This window comes from Hermetia illucens, chromosome 3 (assembly GCF_905115235.1).
Source record: "Hermetia illucens chromosome 3, iHerIll2.2.curated.20191125, whole genome shotgun sequence".
NCBI lineage: Eukaryota > Metazoa > Arthropoda > Insecta > Diptera > Stratiomyidae > Hermetia > Hermetia illucens.
This window is the reverse complement of record NC_051851.1, coordinates 117,714,848-117,739,652: the sequence shown is the minus strand read 5'-3', so window position 1 is coordinate 117,739,652 and position 24,805 is coordinate 117,714,848. Positions and strand designations below refer to the sequence as shown.

The 24,805-nt window shown below is 42.1% G+C and overlaps 1 protein-coding gene across 1 annotated transcript in view; it reads right to left on the bottom strand.

Annotated features, from left to right (window-relative positions):
• Window positions 1-6,009: 6,009 nt before the first annotated feature.
• Window positions 6,010-24,805, bottom strand: part of LOC119651782 (brefeldin A-inhibited guanine nucleotide-exchange protein 1) — a 33,022-nt gene continuing 14,226 nt past the window's right edge. Inside the window, exons 2-5 of the mRNA XM_038055537.1 lie at window positions 19,251-21,071; window positions 18,752-19,185; window positions 16,778-18,688; window positions 6,010-7,852 (exon numbers count right to left, since the gene is read on the bottom strand). Of these exons, the coding sequence (XP_037911465.1) occupies window positions 7,715-7,852; window positions 16,778-18,688; window positions 18,752-19,185; window positions 19,251-21,071 (4,304 nt within the window). The 3' untranslated portion in view covers window positions 6,010-7,714. The remainder of the gene's footprint in view (window positions 7,853-16,777; window positions 18,689-18,751; window positions 19,186-19,250; window positions 21,072-24,805) is intronic.

The window sequence follows — 24,805 nt, the reverse complement described above, 5'->3', positions numbered from 1 at the left end:
AAGAGGGGAAGGAATCACTTCAAAGATCTTTACGGTGAGATACTCAGGACGGCGAGAGAGAATTATATCTACTTATCAAAAGCCGACAATAGCATGCACAGAATATCGAATATTTCTGTTGTATTAATGCGGTAGATTGCTTACCGATCGACGGGCCACAACGGACAGAAGGGGAATACTTGAAGCATATCCCAATGGAAGAATCCACCACTTCCGCAGACGCTGCTGATATTTAGAACAATTCTATCTATGAGCGCCACAGAATTTCAAGGGGCCATCAAACGAATGAGGTCGGACAAGGTAACAGGACCTCACGACATTGTGGTTGAACTCTGGTAAGCGAAGAGTTGGAAAGCAAGAACCCAACAATGAGTTCTTCGATCTCGTTATTGACGAGGACAGAACACCATCTGGTTGGCAAATAGGTATTACCGTTCTTATATAAAACAAATCGGGAAACCGGAAGCTGGGCGCTTCAGGTATGAACGGTTTTGTTTGCTCCTTCTGTGAGTATATTTAAGTGTAGAACTATCCCATTTGCTTGTAGCCCGTTATGCATATGCATTTAGCATGTCAGATTTAGTACTTCGGGCTGTAAATTTACACGGTAAGGACAACTTTGAGCAACTGTAACTTTGTTACTAATGGTATGATTTTGATCATCATATTTTATACTATTACCAACTTTTATTACTCTGGGATAAACTTAAGGGGGTTTTACTAAATTTTCCCAAAAATATGGTAATATACTATTATTAACTTAATTTGAACAGATATCGATGAGGAGAGTATTTTGAGGCCTGGGCACCATATAGAGGCAGCTTCTTGAATTTTTTTCAGATTTTTCGGTTGGGTAGTTTCTGAGAATGGGTCCATTAAAGAAATCATCACTTTCTACTCCTCCCATTCCCCGCTTTTCTAACAAATCTCAAACTAATACCGGCTTCCAAAAGTATTAATCGAGACCTTTCATTTGATACCCCATATGACTAGATTCGGTGGAAAAAATTTTTACACCCCCCTTTTACATGTAAATCTCAACGTAGAAGGATATCACTCATTGCATGGGCGTTCACAGTTCCCACCTTCTCACCAAATTTCGTGTCAATCGGTATAGCCGTTTCTGAGAAAAGTGCGTGTGACAGACAGACAGACAAACATTAAACCGATTTTAATAAGGTTTTGTTTGCAAAACAAAAAAGAAAAGCAGTTCGATGGAAGGTTTAAATTATTTTCGGTTGATATCGCATACCACGAAAATGACATCGTCTAAATTACCGTGAACCAAGTAACGTCTGTCAAGAACTACTAAACTACTGACTCCATATGCTCCCCTCATCATCCAAAAATATAGAGTAGTAGCTATGTGGTACCGTACCGATGATATCTTGGATGAGGTTGGGAATTCAAGATATTTTTCTACACTTATTTTGGCCAAACGGTATCATCAGATACTTATCAATCAGGTATCTTTATTGAACCAGGTTTGTTCAGACATATAATGTATAAAATGCCTGGATGAGCACAACCGAAAGTTGGGGGAGATATTTCAGTGATCCCATGAAAATTTGTAGTTATTGCCAGCCAAGTGTCAGTTCTTGCGAAAGCAAGTGGCTTACTTGGGGCACGTTTGCTTAGAAGCTGGAATTAAACCCGATGCCAAATTAAGAGAAAAAGTCAAGAATTTCCCGGGCCGAAAATCCGAAGCAGGTAAAATCATTCCTTGGCTTGGCCAATTACTATCGAAGGATAGGGAAGGGATACTGATTTCACCACCCGTTTTGTGGTACTCACAACGTAATTCGATAAAAAGTTTCCTTTAGTGAAGGATGGTAGTGGTGAAGCAGGAGCAGGCATACTCGAGTCGAATGTTAAACTAGGTAGAAATGAATTACCCAGGACCATCGCCATTGACGTCCATTTAAGATTTTCACGGATCACAAGAAGCCGAAGGGAATGATGATGGTCCGAGATATGACTAGCCGGGTGCAGTCTTCAGCAGAAGTTATCGGATCATGATGCTATGTAGGCCTGACCGTCTGATAGGGATGAGGGGAAGAATTAAGCCAAACTGAGGAACTAAAGAAGCACGATGTGCAAGAGAAGCCCGGAGTGAGTATGGCTAGTCCTTAGAGAATATCATTATATTCGCAGTTTAAAGGTTACTTTAGCACTAGTAAACCTTTAGCTAGAGTCAGGTTTTCCAAGTGGAAGGATGTTTAAAATGGCAAAAAACGAGCATCAACGTCATCGGTTACATCAGTGTCGGGCAGGCTGTTCAGTAAGGTATGCATGGATTTGGTAGGATCGTTGCCTGAGACCCGGAGAGGCCACAAGTACATTCTTTCCACGGTGGACGACTGACAAGATCGGCCTATGTAACCGTCGGGGCCTGGCCTGGTAAGCGATTCAACAACTGAGATATTTGGCTTTGGAATGACGACGTCCAAATGAAGGTCTTTGAGAAGAAACGTCTCTACCATAAGTTTCTCGATAATGAAACACTATCCAATTGGTGAATTTACAAGAATGCCAAACACGAAGTAAAGAAAGCAATCGCCGTTACCCGAGCGGCCCATTGTAAAGATCTTTACTATAAGCGGGACAGCGATAGAGATTTGTTTCGACTTGTCAAGAGTCGACAACAAGGCACACAGGATATCGAAAACTTCTGTTGTCTTATTGACAAGAACGGTATTTTGCTTACGGCTGCTATCCCATACCATATAGACTTTTGAACCCATTCTTGGCAACGTAGTCCTATTCGTCAACGTCCAAATAACCGGGAATCAAAACGTCTTGGCAAGAACTGCGATACTACTGATCGCCCTACACAGTGCTAGCGTCTCACAGCGAAACTGATCTCGAGCAACTTATTCGAAAATGGAATGATTGCCTCATGCAACTGGCGTGTTTTGCTATCAGAAATTGTAAAATCGAAAATTTACCGCATTTCACGCCCTCTATGGTCTTGGGTGTTGGCCGAGTGTAAAAGAAAATAAACGTCGTCTCGCGGTAATGGAGACGAAAATGTTGTCTTCGATGGTATGGTTACGTACTTCGCGATGACGAGAATTCATTTGTCAAGATCGGTCTGAACATCGAAGTCGACGGGAAAAGACCTAAATGCCAGCCGGAAAAACGATGGTTTGATACACTGGATGGTGATTCGAGAGCGTCGCGACTCCACCCACTTTTAGCAGTTTGACAGAACAAAATGGCGCAACCGATCAAGACGAGCTGACCCCGTTTTTGAACGGAAAGAAAAGCATCTTACCCGCTTCACTTCTCAAAGGACGGGAGTTGGAGTGCATATGTATTCCTCAGTGGATCCATTATATTAAAGGGAGTCATTGCAAAGTTCATGGATTAAGCGATGTTTCTGAATCGACGTGAGCTACGATAATCTACTGAGGACACAATTCTGTGTGAGGACCCGCGTAAAGCTTCTAAGAGCATAATTGCTATTAAAAAACCTGGAACAGAAACTTGATGCCAAGATAATGAGTATGGTTTCTTATACATTACAATTGAATCAAGCGGTGATAAGCTGCTGGGGCGACTCAACAATAACTTTGACCTGGATTGAAAATTAATCTGTAGAGCTACAAAGTTTGGTTGCGAGCCAGTCTCTAAAATCATGAATTTCTGCAGGCAATCCTGGGTTTGGGGACATATCGAGTCCAAGGATAATTATGCAAACTGCGCCTCGAGCAGTATTACCCCTTGCGAATTAATCAAGCATTCTCTTTGTTGGCAGCGACCGCCATGGCTAGCGGATAGGCACCGTCTGGAGGACTAAAGGAAGTAGGTAGATCGACTCATATGAACTCTGGCATCTGCTTCAAGGGACTCAAAGGACCTGTTTCACCAGCCGAATTCGAATAGAGTCGGCTCAAGATCTTTCGTTTACTACCGACTATAACACATAACGAAGGGTCGACCATTTAAGGAGAAGTATCCATTCATCGACCGCCAAGGGCTACCCAGAGTTGGAGTGCAGTTACGAAATGCTAATATATCCAACCATCACGTCACCCGTTTCATTATCCGAGAAGTACATACATGGAATGGAAATAATTCTACAATCCGAGGATGCCATACTGAATTCTGAATGACCAGAAAAAAATATAGGACGTGCTGCATCAATGCATTACTTGTGTAAAGTGCCAGCAGGCAAAGTTATCAATTTAAGGGTAATTTACTTTACTTGTGATAATTTCTCCAAATCTACCATTTTTCGAAAGGGTGCGGTTGCGTTTATATGCAATGTCACGAAGGCTGTATACATAGCGTTGGTAAGTGACTTGGCAACCGAAACATTTTTGATAAATGGTTTATCGTAAGGCAATGGTTGTGCCCCGATATTTATAGTAAACATGAAACCAATTTCCTAGGAGGAAAAGAAACAGATAGATCAAGAAATGGAACTGGTAAGTATGACGCGAGGAAATTTACGTTCGTTGTGCCACACTTTTGGGGCCTAGAGAAGCAGCCGTGAAATTTGTGAAGCGGCAGTTGAAATGCGAATTCAATGAGGCAAATATCGGGCCAGCTTTCGAAGCGTCCATGACAGTATTAACGCAAATCGAAGTTTGTCTGAACTCCAGGCTACGGTTCCAATTCCAGATATTCCACCGGCTAATTGGGAACTAACTCGTGTTCGGTAGATATGATGGGAGAATTCGAGCTGTCACTGTTCGATCTCACGGCACGCTGGAAAGGATAGTGTATTCAATTCATGACTTCTGACGATCGAGACCCCGAATGATCCTGGAGAGATATCTTCACGCAAGAAAGCAATAAATGAGAAATGGCTAGTGGCGCTACCAGCCCCGAATCCCGGAAGTAAAAAACGTAGTAATCGCGAAACAATGGAAAAGATGGGGAGTGGTCACTTGCGCTTGGCCACGCGCCTTGTTGAAATGTCTTTCGAGACAATGTTTGCTTAGAACCTTACTGTGGAAACTAGATACATGCTAATGACAATTCGTTACCGAGCGGAGACTTTTCTGCGCCATATAACTTTTGGGAGGCCTATTGTCGGCCATCCGGGAATAATGGGTTCATTTTAAAGCATAACCCACAATGGAATTGTTGTTTTTCAATATATATCCGTTTTTTAGTCAACACGTCCACGAATATCTGGCCTGTACACAATACGACTCTTCATTTGATGTTGTCCCAGCTACAGCACGCAAGTGAAACGACTTAGGCATGAGTTGATGCATGTTTCGAGCTGTTGAGTAACAGTGACAATCATTTTCATGCGCTGCCCTCATTTAGCAACACAGAGAAAATATTGGCACGGAACAGGCTCAGCTTGACTTGGTGTTGAAATAGCATTGTTTCTGGTACTGTAATGCGTCGGACAATATCAAGTTATGTGCCACCCTCGTCAGAAACAATGCTACCTCGATATACAAACTGTTCGGCCAAGGTGAGTCAACGAATTTAAGGAAAAACACGTGAATTTTACGTAATTATGTGAGAAGCACAGAAGGATGGCTTGTTATTCTGAATTGATTAACACAGTTATGAACAAGCGGCTGTCGATGGTCACTTCGGTATGTATTTATTTACGATCCAAGTTAAATAACCACATTCGCCAATTCCCCGCCATCCAGCTTTAACTGAACCTTAGATATATTCATCTTAACTCACGCATCTGAAAGTAACTAAATGTATTGGAATTTTTGGAATAATGATGATGTCGAACATGGTACATGTAGAGGGCTGCATATCGAACTGCAAGTGTTCAACATGATAAAGCTTCAACATTCAGTTTATAATTATTAGGTCATGACTAGGCCGAAATAGACAGCAATCAATCCTAAACGTTGATTTTTTAAGTTACTTTTCGTTCTTCTATAAGTTTAAGATTTCACTACAAAACGAAATCTTTAGAAAGATATTGGAAATGATTTAAGCTTACTACAGAGTGCTCAAAATGATCAGATCTGAAGCAATTCAAACCTATACGGTGTGCATAAAAAAAAAACGAAAATGTTTGCAATAAGTCATATATTTATAACAGAAATAGAAAATAAGAAAAAATATGTATATGAATATTGTATATATAAACAAATAAAATGGGGAGTTAATATACCTTTGACTTGGCAGAGCCCGCACTTTTTCCATGTTTAGGTTTTAATCCAACGGCTCACCTGTTTTCTGTGTTATTAGCCTCCAGCGATATTTGTCCGTACGTAGCTTACCACTATATACATAACGTTATAATATTTTTTGTTGTTTCTTTGTAAATTCTTAGCTTTCAGTTACAATAAATACAATAATTTGTTACATTCATAAAAACTTTGTTTAGTTTTTTCGTGTTTTTTAATGGAATTTTGTTTTGTCAAATTTAAAATAATACCAATAGCGTTCACTTTTCAGGTTTATTTCTTCACACAAACGTAAAAAGCTATTTAAAAATATTCTCAACTTTATCAGTTCATATATACTCGTATATGTATCTTCAGAAAGTATTATCTATCTAGTGTAGTAATAGTTTCGGCTGAGGATAACGCTATCGTCAGATATAAGTCTACCAAGATAAGCTTTTATTCATCAGCATTGCAATGTTATGAGAGGCTTCATGTACAAACTTCTGCTGCTTTGCAGCGCCATTCATTATTACTAATGTTAATGTACAGTAAGTTTCAGTTTAATTTGTTTCAATGAAGCTATTCAGCGCCATTTCGGCGGATGCCATGCAGAGAAATATAAGCCCATCTGAACCTGTCTTTTTTATTTGAATACATTTCAATAACTAATCTACTACGCTAGCAGTAACTCTATTCACTACCGCTCACCTGACAGAAAAAGTTAGTAACTAATCACATTAGCACGCATTTGACCACATTTTTCCTATGAAAAGGCGCATATTCAATAAACAACAACATGAAAAGGAAACGTATATGAGTGAAACTAGAAAAATTCGAAACAATGTCTAGAGAATAACTTTTTCTTGTTTTTGTCTACATAACATATTCAAAATGACTTTTTTCACATGAATTTCAAGTTTGCCTTCATTCTCTATTTCTACACATAATTTGTGAATATTATATTTTTAATATACAGGATTAAATCTACATTCAACTCATCTAGAAGAGTAGTTTGCATATACAGTTTTAGCAGCTAGGTCGCATTAGTTATTCGCAGTTTCCTTTATTGGTTAATCGAACATTTATTTATTGAATTATTGCGTATATTTGTCATACAAAGTAACGTGTCACAGTTTAAAATGTGTTTCATTCTTTTACTTTCTTTCTACTGTGGCTAAAGATATTACTACGCCGTCTGAAAAATATTTTTGAAAAATGTTAAGCACGTGTAATTATAGATAATACCTTCAGCTGTTGGTAAACCATTCTAGGTAAAACTAAGCACGACTCCTTCTGACCGACATCGACTTCATACTACTATTTTCGTGTTATTTTTATTTATTTTCTTTTTCGTTAAAAATCTAAAAGGTGATAACTACAAATTTTACATACGTTATTGTTCCTCTTTTCAGTTTTGAATTTTTTAATTCACAATTACGGGTTACAGGTATGGATCGTTTCTCCTCTCAACAAAATACTACTTTTATTCGACTTTCTATTATTCAAATGTTTCTTTTCTGTTCATATTATTGTTATTATTAGTCCTTTGTCATACATTTACATACATACGTTTGTTATGATTACAGATGAATGTACACAATGAAAAACTATGTGGCACATGTTATACTAAAAACTGGACCAATCCTTAGAAATACTCGCCTAAGGACACTTCGAAGTTCTGGTTTCAAATCGAAACACATTATTTCGCAAAGTAGATTGTAATAACTCGATATATGCGCCGCGAACTGTAAATAAAAATTCGAAGTTAGTTTCAATATTTCATGAGACCGATGTCCTGTGATAAGAGTCATTTGGTTCATTATTTTGCTTAGAGTAAGGAAAAAACTCGTGAAGTGCAGGAAGCAACAACATCAAGTTTTACTGACAAGTCAGCTGGATGAAGCCCAAAATACCTCGACACTCATTCTGCCGAGACAAAGAGGGAAATTTAAATTCCGACCATATGAGCATATTGAAGCGAGGGGTTGAGCATTTTGATGAATATTCTATCTCAGCTTACAAAAACACTATTCCTCGGGGACATGGGTTCCTAGCAGTGTTATCTTTTTGGTACCAAAGTTACCAGGACACTGGTAAATTTCAAGCCCATAACTAGCCTAGTAATTTTTCTCATTTTGAGTACTTTTTTAGTTAAATGGATACTTTTCAGTACTTTTCAACAGAAATCGAGACAAAGTTAATATTTGGCAACATTACGTTTTGCTGAATGACTAAATAAGCTTCTACAGCTCTTTTACTTCCGTTTTGGGGGACTGGTTTCCGCTAAGGATTTTCCTGCATTGAACACACACATCAACAACCTATGGATAATTTTGGAAGTTTAGATGTTCGCTTCACCTACTCTTCATGGATTTCCAGAAAGTTTCCGACAGCGTGAACAGGCAGTATATCTGGCATGCTCTATGCAGGAGGAGCATTTCGAAGAAATTAATAGCTATTATCAGAGTGACATATGATAGCGCAAAATGTCACTACAGCGAGGCAAAATCTCAAGGAATTTGGAGAAATTCAATGGACATGATGTCTCTCCTCCAACACCTAAACTACGCTGATAATACCTGTTTGTTCTCTCCCGGGGTTATAGACCTTGGCCAATGGTTCTGGATAAACACCAACAAAATTAGGGTTCTCAGTTTAACGAATCATCGCACCCTCCTTTTCTGGATTAATGAGTAGAGCATCGAGGGCGTCAATCAATTTGTTTAAAATCTGGAAATACAGTTATCTCAACACCAAGATCAAGTTAAGCCTGGTTCATGTTAGTTTTTTTTTGTGTGTTGCTCTATGGGAACAGCACATGAAAAGTGATCCCCACTGTAACTCCAAACTGATCAAATGAAAAACTTGGTCAGCGCAAAGACCTGTAATCCGTACGCGATATGATCGGAAAGTGGAAGTGGCAGTGGATAAATCACACGTTGAGGAGGCGCGACAATTGCATTGCTGACTACACCATGCAGTGGAATCCTCTCTCTCAAGATGTCAACGAGAGGATCACTCCAGGGGCACTTCGCGTCGAACAGTAGAGAAGAAGTGCGGTCGTCTCGGGAAGACCGGAAGGAAGCGGAACACATTCCTGGTAACTGTGAGCGATGGCGTGTACGTGTAGTTGACACGCTATACATCACTAACGGGTAAATGGCAATCATATGTGTCAGTTCTGTGGTCTGTCAAAAGTAAACCCAACTTGTTGGGGCTTAACAGAAAGCAGTATGCCTGTAGATAAGCCAACATCCGATACACATGGAATCAAGCGTGGTGGCGGAAATCAGTGATTAAATCTATATGTATTGACTAAAACATGAAAAGGAAATATACTTTAATGTGATATGCTATTAACATAGCATGCTGGTCCCGAGCCCAAGTAAAGGAGGAGGGTTTGAGGTAATGTACTTTCTACTATCGTCAGCAAAACAAAAATAAAATGCTGCAATCAGGGAAAGAGATAAATATAGTTAGAGTTATTCCCCCATGCTAAATCCTACCTGATCCCTCTTGGTGACAGGTCCCGCGACAGGTTGACCAAGAAAATGCATACAATAACGTTGGAAACAAGATGATCGGATTGAGTCACAAGCCTCGGAAAATGTTAGGGCGCTCACTTCAGTCGATGGGGCAAGATGGGCTCCGTCCTGTCGAGAAATGGGCAAGGGTTCTTGGCGCATGGATGACATCAGGACGTAAGTAAGTTAGTCCGAGTAAGACAAATACGTGTCTGCACGCCAAATGTTGACGACCTAATTGGAAAGACCCTCGGTCTCGCAAGGTCCTTCGAAAAAGGCGCATTGATACCTGCGCTCTGCAAGAAACCCGATGGTTTGGTGCCAAAAGCTGCGACTGGGAATGCGAAAGCGGTAAAAATGGCTATAAACTTCTCGATTTTGGTAGTCTACATACTCAATACGGTGTTGGCATTGCCATCTCGGTGGGTTTCCGTGATGCCTGAAAAGACAGGCGGTAACAGCTGTCATAGGCGGAAGGGGTTTGGAGCGCGCAATGAGGGGGGTGAGCGTATAGTCGGTTTGGTGGACACTCATGATTTTGTAATTATGAATACATAGTTCATCAAACGATTGGCCCATCCTCCTATATTTTATAAAGAGCATCAAAAAGTTTTTAAGAAGAGCATAAGGTCGGCTAAACGATCATTATGGAGACGCTTTTACGAGCAGACCAACTCTCTTGAAGCAATCTCAAATATGAAACGTATCCCTGCCAACCAACGTAGCCAGTAGGCTGGGTTATCTACATTTACAGAACGGAAGGTACACAAGAAACGATAAACCATTTGCTTGAAATGCACTTCATCGCCGACAGATGTATACAGTCCTCAACCAAAATATTGGACTCTGGCATGCAAAAAAGTAGTGAGTGAAGTGAAATGGGCATTTAAATCGTTCCATACATACAAGTCTTCGGGTCCGGATGACATTTTTCCTGCTTTAACAATAGAGGGAATGGATGCCCTTAGTCGGTATATATGCCAGACATTTCAATTAACTGATGTGATGTGAAGGTGATAGTTATAATTAGTATCAATCAAACTCCGTTTCTAGTATTCTTCTTCTAAAAGGATTGGAAAAACTAGTAGATCTGTTTATAAGAGGTACATACATCCCTAGGTGGCTACTTCATTGTAGGCAATATCCCGACCAGAAAGGCAAATTTACATACACACCATGGCATAAATTGAGAAGACGATGTCCGAAAATACGCCGTAGGCGTATTCATGCACATCGAAGGCGCCTCTTATTAAGCCTCATTCGCTGCCATTTGTGACGCGGCGCCTCTAATTAATTCATTCGGTGCTTTTTGTGGCCGGATGTGGTTGGATCCTTCACATGCTCAAGCGAAGAAAGATCCATATAATGGTTGGACACACTATTGGCCTATTGAGGCAGGATGACTTAGATTTATGTTATGGATCCTGGCAAATTCTAGGGCTTCTGGAAGATACAAAGGTCTCCAAACAAGCATTTGCGGATGATCAAGTCTTAACAATTATTGATAAGTGTCCATTACTTCAGTGCAACTGTGCATGTAATCCACAGTTGGCGCTTCCGTAATGGACTAACGGTGAACGGTAGGAAGACCAGACTATCAATGTTCAATAGGAATGATAGGTAGGGAAACTTCACGCTACCTACCTTATTAGGGAAATTCTGTTGGTACAAACAGTCAAATATTTAGGAAGTAAATTTCGACTCCAAGCTTTGATCGTTAGCACCATACTAGGAGCAATACTAGAAATCCTGTTCTGGTGCTGGAGGTAAGACCTGGGACTTTCACCATAATGGATTCATTGAATGTATACATCCATAATAAAATCCATTTGGAGGTATGCATGCATCGTCTGACAGCCGAGACTGAACTTTGCAGACAGCAGAAAGCAGTCGGCGCAGATTTAGAGGAACGGTTGCCTAAGTATTATTGGAGCAATGGGTGCTACGACAACTGTGGCACTCAAAGCTATCCTAAATCTAGCCCCATTCATTTTGAGGTGAAACGGAAAGCAGCTAACGACGCATACAGGCTTGATACGCCAATGGCGCGTGGAAAGGCGGTCAATCGTGAGGGCAAATATCAAGTGACTTTGATGCCTGACGATCATACGGTTTCCAAATTTGTCTTTGAAAAGACATATTCCATCGTATTCAAAGAGAAGAATGGTCGATAAATTGTCACGAGTCATTTGCTGTTACACACTTAATAGTCTTTAGCGATGGGTGAGTCATGAAAGACGGATCGGGAACAGCAGTGTTCTCGGGTAATCCAAATAACAAACTGATCCGACCACTCGGAAAAATGACGACCATATTCTAGCTTTTGCTTAGCATTTCGTCGAAGCCTTCACTCCAAACATAAAAGAACTCAGAAACTTGGAACTACCACCTACAGACAATATAAGAAATAACGTTAGGAAATTCAAATTCTCCTTTGCCTCTCTGAACAGGAAGCTTCAAGAAGTGAACACCAACAAAACTTGCGGGCATTGACTTGATACCCTGCAGATTAACCAAAAAACTGCCACAAAAACGGAGAATCACTATATTACATATCTTTAGCAGAATCCTAGAAATAGCTACTATCAGGCAAACTAGAAAGACGCTAGGATAATAGTTCTCCCGAAACCAGGGAAAGACAGAACAAAAGTGGAATGATACAGACCAATTAATCTCCTCCCAGTCCCTTCCAAGATCTTCGAAAGGTTCTTGCTAGATAAGCTAATGCCAATAATAACAAGCAGAAACCTTATTCCAGAATACCAGTTTGGATTTCGAGAGAAATACTCCACCATAGAGCAGATATACAAGATAGCAAACAAAATCAAAAAAGCCTTCGAACAAAAAAAAATATGTGTTGGTATATTCCTAGACGTAGCTCAAGCGTTTGATAAGGTGTGGCACCAAGGCCTGAAGTACAAAATAGCCTGAAGCCTTCCTAATAATTTCCACCAGATTCTCTATAACTACATTGAAAACAGACGATTTAAAGTGAAGTACAAAAATAGTGTCAGTAGGTACCACCCTATAACAGCAGGCGTACCACAGGGCAGCTTGTTAGGACCGGTCCTTTATCTTTTATAAACCGGCGATATACTAACTAGTAAACACATCGTAGCCACAACTTTTGCTGACCATACAGCATTACTCTACTAACAAATCAACCCCAAGGAAGTACAATTGCAGAACAATTAGCATTAATAATAAATCAATATAGCAGGTGAAAACAGTGAGGTACCTAGGAATACATCTAGTTAGGAAGTTGAATTGGAAGACCCATATCCAGAAGAAAAGGGACCAAGTCAAACTTGCATCCAGCAAACTTTATTGGCATTAAATAGAAGATCTAAACAAAAATTCTTTTATATAAAACGCTGCTGAAGCCAACTTGGTCTTATGGGATACCGCTTTGGGGAGCGAATCCAAACAAAGATAATTAGATCAATACTTGGGGTCCCTAGCTACGTTAACAATATAATAATGCAACGTGACACCAATACAGTGTGCAACAGTGTCCAAGAACAATATGCAGGAAAAACTACATAAAAAGCTTGCGAAACCATCCAAATAAATCGACCAAAAACATTCTTATATCGCATAAATAGCGCCGCTTAAAACCCACTCCAGTTGGTTAATTTGGCTTAATATTAATCACCGCTTAGTAGTACAAACCCGCAAAATGGGCCAATCTCAGACAAAACAAATTAACGCGGGAGAAATCATCAATACGTCCATCATGAATCCGGTAGATATAACATTATATCAAATCGAAACTACTTTATTGGTACTAACTTCATCCGTTGGAGCTTCACTCCTATATCAACTTTATAAAGACTATCGACGGACCCTCAAAAAGGAATATGCGATTAGTACAAACCCTTGCTGAGCTTGAAAAGGAATACCCTACCTCACCAGAAACAACGGCCTAACCAGTAAAACCAACAGTTACAGATGCTACAATGCTGAAACATCAAACGTAAATCCCCCATCACACAAGCTTTGGACAACTCAACTGCAGTAGATCTGACAACTATCATAAATTTATAAATCCATAAATATATTGTAAAATAGCTGTTATTTAACTACCACAGCTATGTAATTGTTGATAACACGCTTATTGCAATGGCAGGAGGAGAGATGTTAAACTAGACTTAAGAGTTATTATTGCGAGAGGTTCGCCACCAACCTAATTCTTGTAATCAAAACCAATAAAGTGTAAAAAAAAAATATTCCAAGCGGAGACATATGCCATTTCGTTGGTAGCCGAAGAACATTTTCGACAAATATGGGGCAATCGCATCATTCGAATCTGTTCCAACACTCGAACAGCGTTATCAGCTCTAAACGACAACGACAGTTGGTGTGGAGTTGCTACCAGATGCTGCTGTAACTTAGCCGACCGAACAAAATATTCCTGATGTGAGCGTCACATTGGTGAGGGCTCCGTGATAAAACCCTTAGATGCATGCGGACTTCGCCTTCGATGTTATAACTACATATTAAAATTTTTCAGTGGTTCCACAGCGTTGAAGCACCATCGACTGTATTTTAGCCTAAGAATATGCTGACGGCGATATGGAGGCGGTTTTCACTCGCCAAAAGCTGGATTGATCCGCATGCCAAATTGAAAATTAAATGTTTATTATTATTATTCTGTTAAGAGAAAGCCGCACCGCGACCTTAAAGAACTATTGTGCCCCTTTTACTGGTTATAGTGTACCTGTTGATTATACTATCTCAAGCAGGCCTATAACCGTTAGGAACTTAAGTATGTTCCCTATTTCCAAAGCTTTCAGCTTTGCATCTGGTATTAAGTGTTTTCCCAGATGCCTCGACCTACTTTGCACAAGTGCCGGACACTGTTCCAGGACGTGTGTCGAGGTTTCGTCATCCTCTTCACAAAACCTGCAGGCAGTGTCCGTAGATATCCCTAGCTTCCCTAGGTGATAGTTCAGCCGACAATGACCAGTGAGAATTCCCACTATGATTCGGAGGTTCTTTTTGGTGAGGTTTAAGCAATCCTTTGTGCGTATGGGGTATCCCCCAATAAGCACCCTGGACTGCTCCATCCCTGGTAGGCCCGCCTACTGTAGTTCCCTCAACCGTTCCTCTTCATTTCTTAGATTCATAGTCATGAAACCGTTTCCGATTCCACAGAAGGGTTCTGGCCCGTGTAAAGGCGTCCTTGCTCCCTTCTTGGCTAGTTCGTCCGCTGCCTCGTTGCCTTCCAACCCAGCATGGCCTGGAACCCAAAGTATCTAAACCTTGTTGGACCAGCCGAGTGTATTCAGTCTCTCAAGGCATTCCCATACCAGTTTAGAGTTGACCTGGTTGGACCTAAGTGCCTTGATCGCTGCTTGGCTATCGGTGAGAATAGCTATGTTCTGCCCCCTGTAGTTCCTTTGCAGATTAAAGGAGGCACATTTATCTATGGCGTATATTTCCGCCTGGAATATGCTAGTGTACCTGCCCATTGGCTCAAAGTACATTTTCCTTGGATCAATGACACCGGTACCCGCTCCCTCTGCTGTGAGGGATCCGTCAGTGTACCAAGTAATCAGTTGCTGATTTAAGCCGTATGTCGCAGCCACGCTCTCCCAGTTTGCCTTGTTACTCCAACGTGTTCCAAACTTCTTATCGAAGTGAAACCTCGTTGTCATGTTATCCCTTGGTGTCAATAATTCGGGATACCACCTAGAAAGTATATCAATTTTCCTTCGACTTTGGCAGCTCTCCGCCTCACTCATACTACCGGCCATCCTGAATATTGCCCTCTTTGCCTGCATCTGTATGTGCAGATGGAGAGGGATTAATCCCAGAAGGGCCTCCAGGGGTGCCGTTGGGCATGTCCTTATTGCCCCACTGATAAGCACGCAAGCCAGCCTTTGGAGCTTATGTAATTCCCTGGCTTGTATGCTGAGTTCGGTTCCTTCTGCCCAGATTATTGCAGTATATATCCAAAGTAGTACCTTCGGGCTGCAACCCCATTTTTTCCTGCTATGGATCTGCAAGTCATCAGAGCCCGCGTGGCTTTCCGATAAGTGTTCCCGACATGTGTCTTCCAGAGTAATTTTTGGTCTAGCGTAATTCCCAAATATTTGACCTCTGTTCTTGTTTCACCTCCATATCATGTAATGTTATGGCTCTCAGGTGATCAAGTTCACGCCTCCTAGTGAATGGTACTATGGTGGTTTTGGCTGGGTTGATCCGCAGTCCCACCTTCCTGCACCAGGCACTAGTAACCCTTAGTCCAGTTTGGATTCCATCACATAGGGTATCTTCATATTTGCCCCTACAGATTAAAACAATGTCGTCCGCATAACCCTGGACTTGTATTCCAGTATTTGTTAACACGTCCAGGAGTTCATCCACTACCATACTCCATATTAGCGGCGATAGTAAATGTTAATTACTACCGTTAAGTGGATCCAGAAATTTAGTTGGAGGTTTGTCTCAAAAAGCTATTACAAGATGGTTCTCGCATTATTCACAACGCCTAACAGCAAAGCATTTAGCGTAAGAATCGCAGTCTCTCAAATGAGAGGCGTTATATTTGTTAAGTAATGACGAGTACATTAATCAAGTCGCCCATTTATTAAAACTGAACAATATAGCAAGGCAAGGCAAGGCAATAACAGCGCTAAAATGCACAAATCCACAGTGCTACAAGAAACAACACCGCAACCCCTTACAAAACTAGAGAAACTTCAAACGTCCCAACATTTTCTTCTCTCGTTAAACAAATGTGTGAAAATAAGTAACCGCCTAGTTCTACCATAATCCAGGCGCACTGCATATTGTTAACGACATGATTTGTTGATGGACGATCGATGATACCGATAGACCCGAATGACATAACGGTTACATCAAGTTATGCTTCCAGCTATCATCCACTATTTTCGGCAATTCTTTCATTTGGAGACAGGTTCAGCATCACCGACTAGAAATGTCTATCACGTCAGCCGAAGTCTAATGGGTTGACGGAAGAAATGGTCGGCAAAAAAGGGAGATCAGCCTAGTGCCATCGTACAGATTAAACGTCAAAAAAAGTAAATTGATGTTTTTGAAGTTCTCCACTCGCATTTAATAAATGAAAGGTAAATTGTCCGAAATTTTTAAAAATTATTTAACATAAAAAGCACTTACCCTTGCATCAGGCATCTTTAATATCCTAGTTAAAACCAACAGCAAAAGTGACGTCCAGGCATCCCGGTGCGCCTCACTATGTAGACTTAAGAAATACTCCAATGCCTCTTGGCAAACCGAAATCAAACGAATTTCAATTTCATGCCAATCTTTCCGCCGATTCTCATCGCTATACATCTTGAATAGAATCCTTAGCACGCAGGCTAAAGAAGTTGCTTCCTGTTTCAGTAGATTTGGTTTAACTGCACCTTTGAATCCTGCCCTCCAGAGAATATTTCGCTGTTCGTTGTTCGAATTGAAACGTTTTGCAAAGCGATGAGACTGGAGCAGGCAGTCAATCAACTGCAGAAGATGAGGTGTATTCAGGTAACTGTACATTCCCTGCTCTTCACGCTGACACTCGGTAAGGTTGTGTGGATTGTTTCCTTTGAGATCAGCAGCAGCAAGAGCGAGTGTTTCCGCATCTTCTTTCCTCGATGTAGCAGGGAAGAAAACTATGTTATCAATTGTTTGGATCAACTCTAACTGGACCACGCATTTAATAAGGAGACTGGCAAAGGTACTGTTAGTCGCATGGGTGATAATTTCTGTTTTTCCATCTTCGGAGTTGATACTGTAGACAGAATGTTGTGAATTTGAACGCTTTAGGATACCGTGCCGGACTTCGCCGTTCTCCTTTGCGTGATGATGGTGTCGATTTTGTGGATTGTTTTGTCCTGGTTCCGGTTTCCATGTGAGCAGCTCGTGCTGCAATGTGCTATCAAATATATCCAGCATACATTTGCATGTTTTGTTCCATGTATCCTCGTTGAATTTGAATCCATTCGATATCACCAGGTTTTCGAGGCAATTGGTTCCAGACCGTGCCAGTTGCTCATTATTTTGTTGGACGCACCAATGAAGCTGTGTGTAGAGATCACCCAATAGCAAAGGCCCCAAAATATCGAAGTACTGTGTGAATACATCGACAATGGCATATAAAGCATGATTGCAGGTTGTCGTCATCCACTCCGCTTTCTCAGTGTGTTGTTCCGGTAACTTCATATTATCAAATATTCGGAAGAGGATATTAAAAAGATCTCGCCACCAATTCGGTTTGAAAGCATCCCCATGAGTCTTAACGATCTCAAACAATACAGTTAATCCTCGAGTCCGAACATCCAGCTTGCATCGGTTCACTACACACGACAGAGAAAATAGCATCGGGAACCATCCCCTGACCCACACTCGATCTTCTTCCGATACGGAAATATCGTTTTCCATACCAGCGTGTTCCGCAAACAATTGCGGCGCTTCATGGACGCACAATGCACACGTCCTCACCAAGCGAATTGCTTCCATACTTGTATCCGGAAAGCGAGCGTTACAAGCGAACTCAGATAGGCACTTCACAGCATCCTGGAATGAATCGATCATCACAGCAAACTGTCTCTGATACAATTCCGTTATAATTTTCCCGGTAGTCTGGAACGCTAGTTCCACGATGGCTTCTTCGTGATCACCCGCAGCCAAATGAAACACCGAGAAAATGTTTTTCCAACCGGACTTGATGTTATGTGCTTGCGAATTAACCATTTGCGCGACACATCGAACGACCATGTCTCGGATAGCCAACGAATTGTTTTTCTTCATAATGTGCTCGAATGGCCGGAGGAAATCCTTTTGGAATCGGAAATTGGCAAATTCTCCCTTTTCAATGAACTTCATCGAGAGCTGTCGTAAGGAGTCCAATGCAAAGAATGCAATCTCTTCGTTAGTGTTGCAGCCGACTTTGTTGAAATGATCACCAAGGATTTGCCAAATTCGAGACCACTGCAGACGGATACGACCCATATTGTAATACGAGATTTCAACGATTTTTTGGAGGGAGAACATACGCGGTTGGGCTTGGTGGAGTTCATCCATGGAGACCTGTTGGATGGATTAAATAAAATTCAGTCATAATTGCGGATTTTATAAGTATGACGTATTTACCAAACATAAGGCCTTTACGAAATCCACGATAGCATCTCCATCTAGCCGTATTGAGCCAGTGAAAATTCGGTCAACAGCAACCACAACACTTTGACTGCTTGTTTCTCCGATGTGTTCTTTTACGCTAGGATCCAAAGCATCTTTATGTGTCGTTGGGCCTGATAAGTACTGTGGTCTCACTCCTGTGCCAATCAATTGTGCCAGTTCCAGTTGGCTGATACACTTCACAATATCGAACCAACTAGATCCCAAGTAGTTTCCATCGGTATGGGCCACCATAATGAGAGTTTTTATTGTGTCGATATTTTTTGCCTTCATTTCCGTAATGGGAGATGTCGCGGTCAGAAGGGTAAATCTAGATAAGGCCTGAACATAAGCATCGCGCTCTAGGGTCATATGAAAGATGCATGCAATGCGAATTGCGCATCGAATACCTATAAAATTTCAAAGAAATATAGTTTGAAAATCGTAATTCGTGAAAAAAAATCTTGAAAATTACCGTCTAAACACAGACTAGCTATCTCCGGGTCATCACAGTCTTGCAAACCAACCGAGAAGGCAGCCAAAAATGGCGTCCAGGCCATTTTAAACATAGGGCGTACGTGTTCCAAGTGTTTTGCGGATGTGAATGGCGACTTGACATGCGACACCGATTCCATGAGATTTTTCGCCGTAGTTGATATCGACTCCATTTCCATATTCCACAAAAATTTTCGTTTCTTTTCGTTAACAATGATCTGTTTGCCAGGTTTGTTCACCACTGTGTTCTTCATTTTAATTTCATGCCCGGCTATCTCGTCGTAAATTTGCGACAAGTACTCTTCAGGTAAGTCCTTACTATCGCTGATACCCTGGTTTAGTTTTATATATTGCTCTTTAGTCATCTTGTTTTTCACCTGAGGTGAATGCAAATCTGTTGTTAACATGATAATTGAAAATGCCAGCACGTAAACTGTGTCGGCACTTTGAAACAGTTGATTATTGGGGTTGCATTCGCAGTATCTACTTGCAAACTTTTCCATCAGGCGATCGATTTTCTGTGCTTCGCCGGGGAGGCGGAACCCCTCCAAAAAGAATCGAAGAGCCGAAACAACCTCCATATTTGTGAAATTCATAGCGTCGATGTAGGCACACATCACATTGCGAGAATGCTCTTCGTTCTCACCTAAATAGTCGCCGATAATGGTTTTGTCTAGGCGCTCGTCTTCATGTAGCCATTTTGCGATATCCGTTGGGGTGGGGCCAAGTAATCCTTTTTCCTGAAGGAAGATAACTCCCTTTTTTGGCTTACGATTGAACATGTCAATACCAGTTTCCATTACTTCCTTGCGCATTTTCCGTTCCTCAAGTTGTTCAGGGAGATCCAATACTTCTCGGTTTTGTCCACTTTCGATGGAATTCAAACTTTGACTGGATCCACCATGAGATGTTTTTGCTATGCTTTGTATGTCATTATTATCTTCCCCGTTGCTGTCGGGTTTCGGCCCTGGTTCGCCGAGGGTAGTTTGTGTGTTGGGATTTACATACAAGTCCTTACTCCACTCGACCATACATTTCAGGATCGATACCAGGCATTCTAATCCCCGGATTCTCATAGATTTTTCCTGACCGGGAGTTGCACCCAGTTCGAGGGCCTGCCTTCCTTGAGCTATTTTCGATAGATCGTTCACTAGCCTTTCAAACAAATTTGCTGCGGAGAAATCACAGTCATAATTAACGTATATATCCACGACGGACTGGGCGTCAGCGCAGATTCTCGTAAGTGCTTGAATTACCATCCATTTATGTTCGAAGGAACTTGAAGTCGCTTCCAAGATATTCAGGAATATTTCCTTGAAGAATACTTCAATTTGCCGCTTTAGATGTATTTTGAAGTTTGAGAGTAACGCAACGAATATGGACAATGACAACTCAAAAACTTCAGGCACAGAGCTAACACCGTTTTTCGACAGGGCCACACAAAGATATTGTTTTATAGCCATGATGAACATCTCGTTCGAGCGAAATACGGGGCCGGCGTTTTGCAGGATTGACAGCAGTAAGTGAAGAGAGAGGACTTTTGATCGTAGTTCGTGAGATTTCGGATCGGGATGACCGTCAGGTAAGGGTTTCATTGAGAGTTTGCAGAGTGCTCGGAATACGAGGAAGGCATCTTTCTGCAGAATATGAGTGAATTTTGCTGTTACGATGGCATCATTCTCGCTTTGCGTTTCCACGCTCTCTTGCGATGGATGCCGATTAATGCTAGCAGTTTCTGCTTTGTCGCCATTTGCGTTTGCTAGTTGCTGTTGTTGCTTTGCTTCGACTGCAGCCACGGCGGCTGAAAAGAAATAAATATACAATAAAATTTTGTGAAGAGTAATCTTTCTTAGAAGTAAATTGAAAATATCTTGGAAAGTTAAACTATATATCAACAAAGTTTGGCAAGGTAAGGAAATAGTCTAAAATCTGGATCTGGAAGGGAAATACTTCGCCACATACAGCCCACCTAGCTGAAGGAATTTCGATACGTAATTCGCTCAGGTTTGATTTTTAGATGTTAATAGCGCCATAATTTTAATTTTTTTTAATGCTCGAAAGCTGCCCGATTATTTGTTAACAAAATCCATCGAGATTTGAAAGCATCTGACGATGTAGGAAGTGATACGAAGCGCAACAGATGAATAAGGTTCATACAGTACCAGAACATAACAGTTTGTGCAGCAAGTCCAGGATATTATTGATTAAGAGCCAGAGAGAAACGTAAATTTCTAATTACATATTGTTCTTAGAAAGAGGAAAAAATAAGTAGTTTAATTTACGCCTAAAACTAAAGAAGACAAAGTTAAATGACCCAAACTGTAGGGCGTTGGGCGAGGAGTGAAGTGGCTGCCGAGCTCCGCGAAATTGATTACAGAACTCGTCCACATTACTTATAATACTGTGGCGCGGCAGGATTCGCAGCATTCGAAATTTATTTCGAATGTTGCGAGTGCGAGCGAATAGATGGTGCGGATCTATCCACTTTGCGTAGCACGCCAATGGAGTGGAAGATCTCAGAAAAGTGTGCGATGAGTAATTTTGTTTTTTGAGACCTGTCACTAAAATTTAATTATTCAGTTGGACTTGAAAAAGATTAGGAAAAAGTTTTAGATATCAAGTTGGGAATTGAGCAGAGAAGTCTTTTTGAGTTCGTTGAATTAAAAAGAATGTTAAGTGTACATTAATTAAAACAACATATGAATTGTTAATTTAAAAATATCTTAAATATTTATAAGGATTGTTGAAATGAGAAGTGGTGTTAATTACTTAACGGATTATTAAAATAAAAAAGTAATTGGATTACTTAATTGGTGACCCCGGAACTTCCTAACGCACAACCACCAGTTCAACTACCTCAACTTCAACAACGCCAATTCCAAGAACCCCAACGACGCCTCCTAGTCCCAGCACAACAACCACGGTCAAGCCTCCTCCGAATTGCCGCCACTTCGATGGACCCTCGTTCATCGGAGGAATCGTCCTTACCATTGGCCTGCTAGCCATCTCCTTCGTGGCCTACAAATTCTACAAGACTCCAAAGACTACTTCAAACGGAAACTGGATTACGTCCAAGAACAAATCGAGAAGATCGATATGCTCCAAATGCAGAAGTCTCAATTCCTCAAGGCTGTGCACGAGGTGTCATATAATTGAAAAACTCAAGCACATCATCATCCCCATCAACAAACCTTCTCTACACAGTGTACTGCGCGACACACGTCGGGACATCACCATCAGATTACTCGGCTATCGGAATAAGAAGACCCCACGACGAAATACATACCAAATGTAACCGCTGCAACTTAACGACCTGAGGAAATTCTCTTTAGTTTTACTTTAAAATGCTCGCGTGGCACGCATGTATTTTTCACTCTTCTTTAAGCGTAATGAGTTTGTCCCAACTTTTTGTATAAATAATAATAAAAAAAATTGAAATCGCTGCAAGAGACGGCGTGCAAGTGTTTAACATCGCGAGTCCTCCATTCTCATTGGTGGTGTTTTTGGTCTGCGCTGGATAGCGTCCGCTTCGTTTTTTCTCGTTTCGTGCGTGCATTTGTGGGTGCGGCCTGCCGTGTCGGTGTAAAGTTCACCGCGTTTCAGAATAAACTCACCGCGTTTGCATTTCAATCTCGTACTTTTCGTGAAACAACATGTCTTTTGACAATAGGGACGCGGCGGGCCCATCGAACCCGCAAGTGACCGCCCTCGCCGTACGCGTTCCTCCGTTTTGGCGGCGGAACCCCGAACTGTGGTTCGTACATCTGGAAGCACAGTTCCAAATGTCCGGCATCACATCGGACGCGACCCGCTTCAACTACGCGGTGGTCGGCCTGGACGAAGAGTCCATACTTCTGGTGTCCGACGTGGTGAAGTCGACATCGTATGTGCAGCTCAAGAGCGAGTTGATCAGGCGCCTGTCGGCAAGCGAGTCGGCAAAATTAGACCACTTGCTGGCAGGTTTAACCTTAGGTGATCGAACTCCCAGCCAATTGCTTCGTGAAATGAGGCAATTGGGTGGGAGTAAGATCGGCGAAGACCTGATCAAGTCGCTCTGGCTGCGTCGGCTCCCGGAGGGCACCCAGGCGATCCTCGCTTGCGTCTCCGGTTCCTTGGAGGAACTGGCAGCGACGGCCGACCAGGTTCAGGAGGTGTACGTACGCCCAACCTTGGCGGCCGTTCAACCACCGTCGGATGAGGTGGGTGAATTGAGGCGCGAGATTGCTGCATTAACAGCCAGTATGGCCGAGATGAGGGCGACGTTGGACGCTCAGCGTTCGGGCGCCAGATCGCGAGCACGCTCGCGGTCTGCCATCCGAAAAGGGCGATCAGGTAGCAGGTCGTCAAGACAGTCCACGGACCCAGGGATTTGCTGGTACCACCGCAGATTCGGGGATAAAGCGACAAGATGTACGCTACCGTGTAGATTCTCTTCTACCGCAAAAAACTAGGTCCGCGGGGGGTCTTGGCGACGGCCACCCAGAACGCAGCGCCACGTCGCCTAACTATTTTCGACCCTCTCAGCAGGCGCAACTACCTCGTCGACACGGGTGCGGAAGTTTCGGTTCTTCCCGTACCCCAGCATCATCAACTTTTCCCTCAACCGCTCAAACTTGCGGCAGCAAATTCCTCCCGCATAAACACGTACGGGTATAGGCAAGTGGACGTGAGTCTTGGCTTGCGTAGGACGTTTTCGTGGCGTTTCATCCTGGCGGATGTCAGCTTCCCCATACTAGGCGCAGACTTCCTGTGTCACTATGGATTGCTGGTGGACTTGCAAAACAAGTCTCTTATAGATTCCACGACCAACCTTAATTCGTCGGGACATATGGTATCTCACCCAGGCAATAATCTTTCCGTTCTTTTAGAAGACATTACCGACTCTCGTGTTCGGGCACTTCTCCAAAAGTTCAGCCAGATTACTACCAACTGTAGTCTCTCCAAACCAGTGAAGCACAATGTGCAGCACCACATTATCACTACTGGTTCCCCGATCTTCTCGAAGGTGCGTCCTCTACCATCTCAGAAACTGGCAATTGCACGGAAAGAGTTTGAACAACTCGTTCAACAGGGTATCTGCAGGCCCTCAAACAGCTGTTGGTCTTCCCCACTGCATATGGTCCCTAAGCCAAACGGCGAATGGCGCCCATGTGGGGATTACAGAAGGCTAAATGCACAGACTGTTCCTGACCGATATCCAATTCCACTCATCCACGACTTTGCGCATCACCTCGCGAATTGCCGCATCTTTTCGACCTTGGACTTAACCAAGGCTTATCACCAAATTCCAGTAGCTCCTGAAGACATTCCAAAGACGGCAATATGCACACCCTTTGGACTCTTCGAGTTCACCCGGATGACTTTCGGATTGTGCAACGCGGCGCAAACCTTTCAAAGGTTCATTCACTCAGTCCTGCGAAACCTCGAATTCTGTTTCGTATATTTGGATGATGTTTTGGTCGCTTCTTCCACTGAGTCTGAGCACTTAGCCCATCTCGAGTGCATTTTTCAACGTCTCCTTGAGGCCGGTTTAGT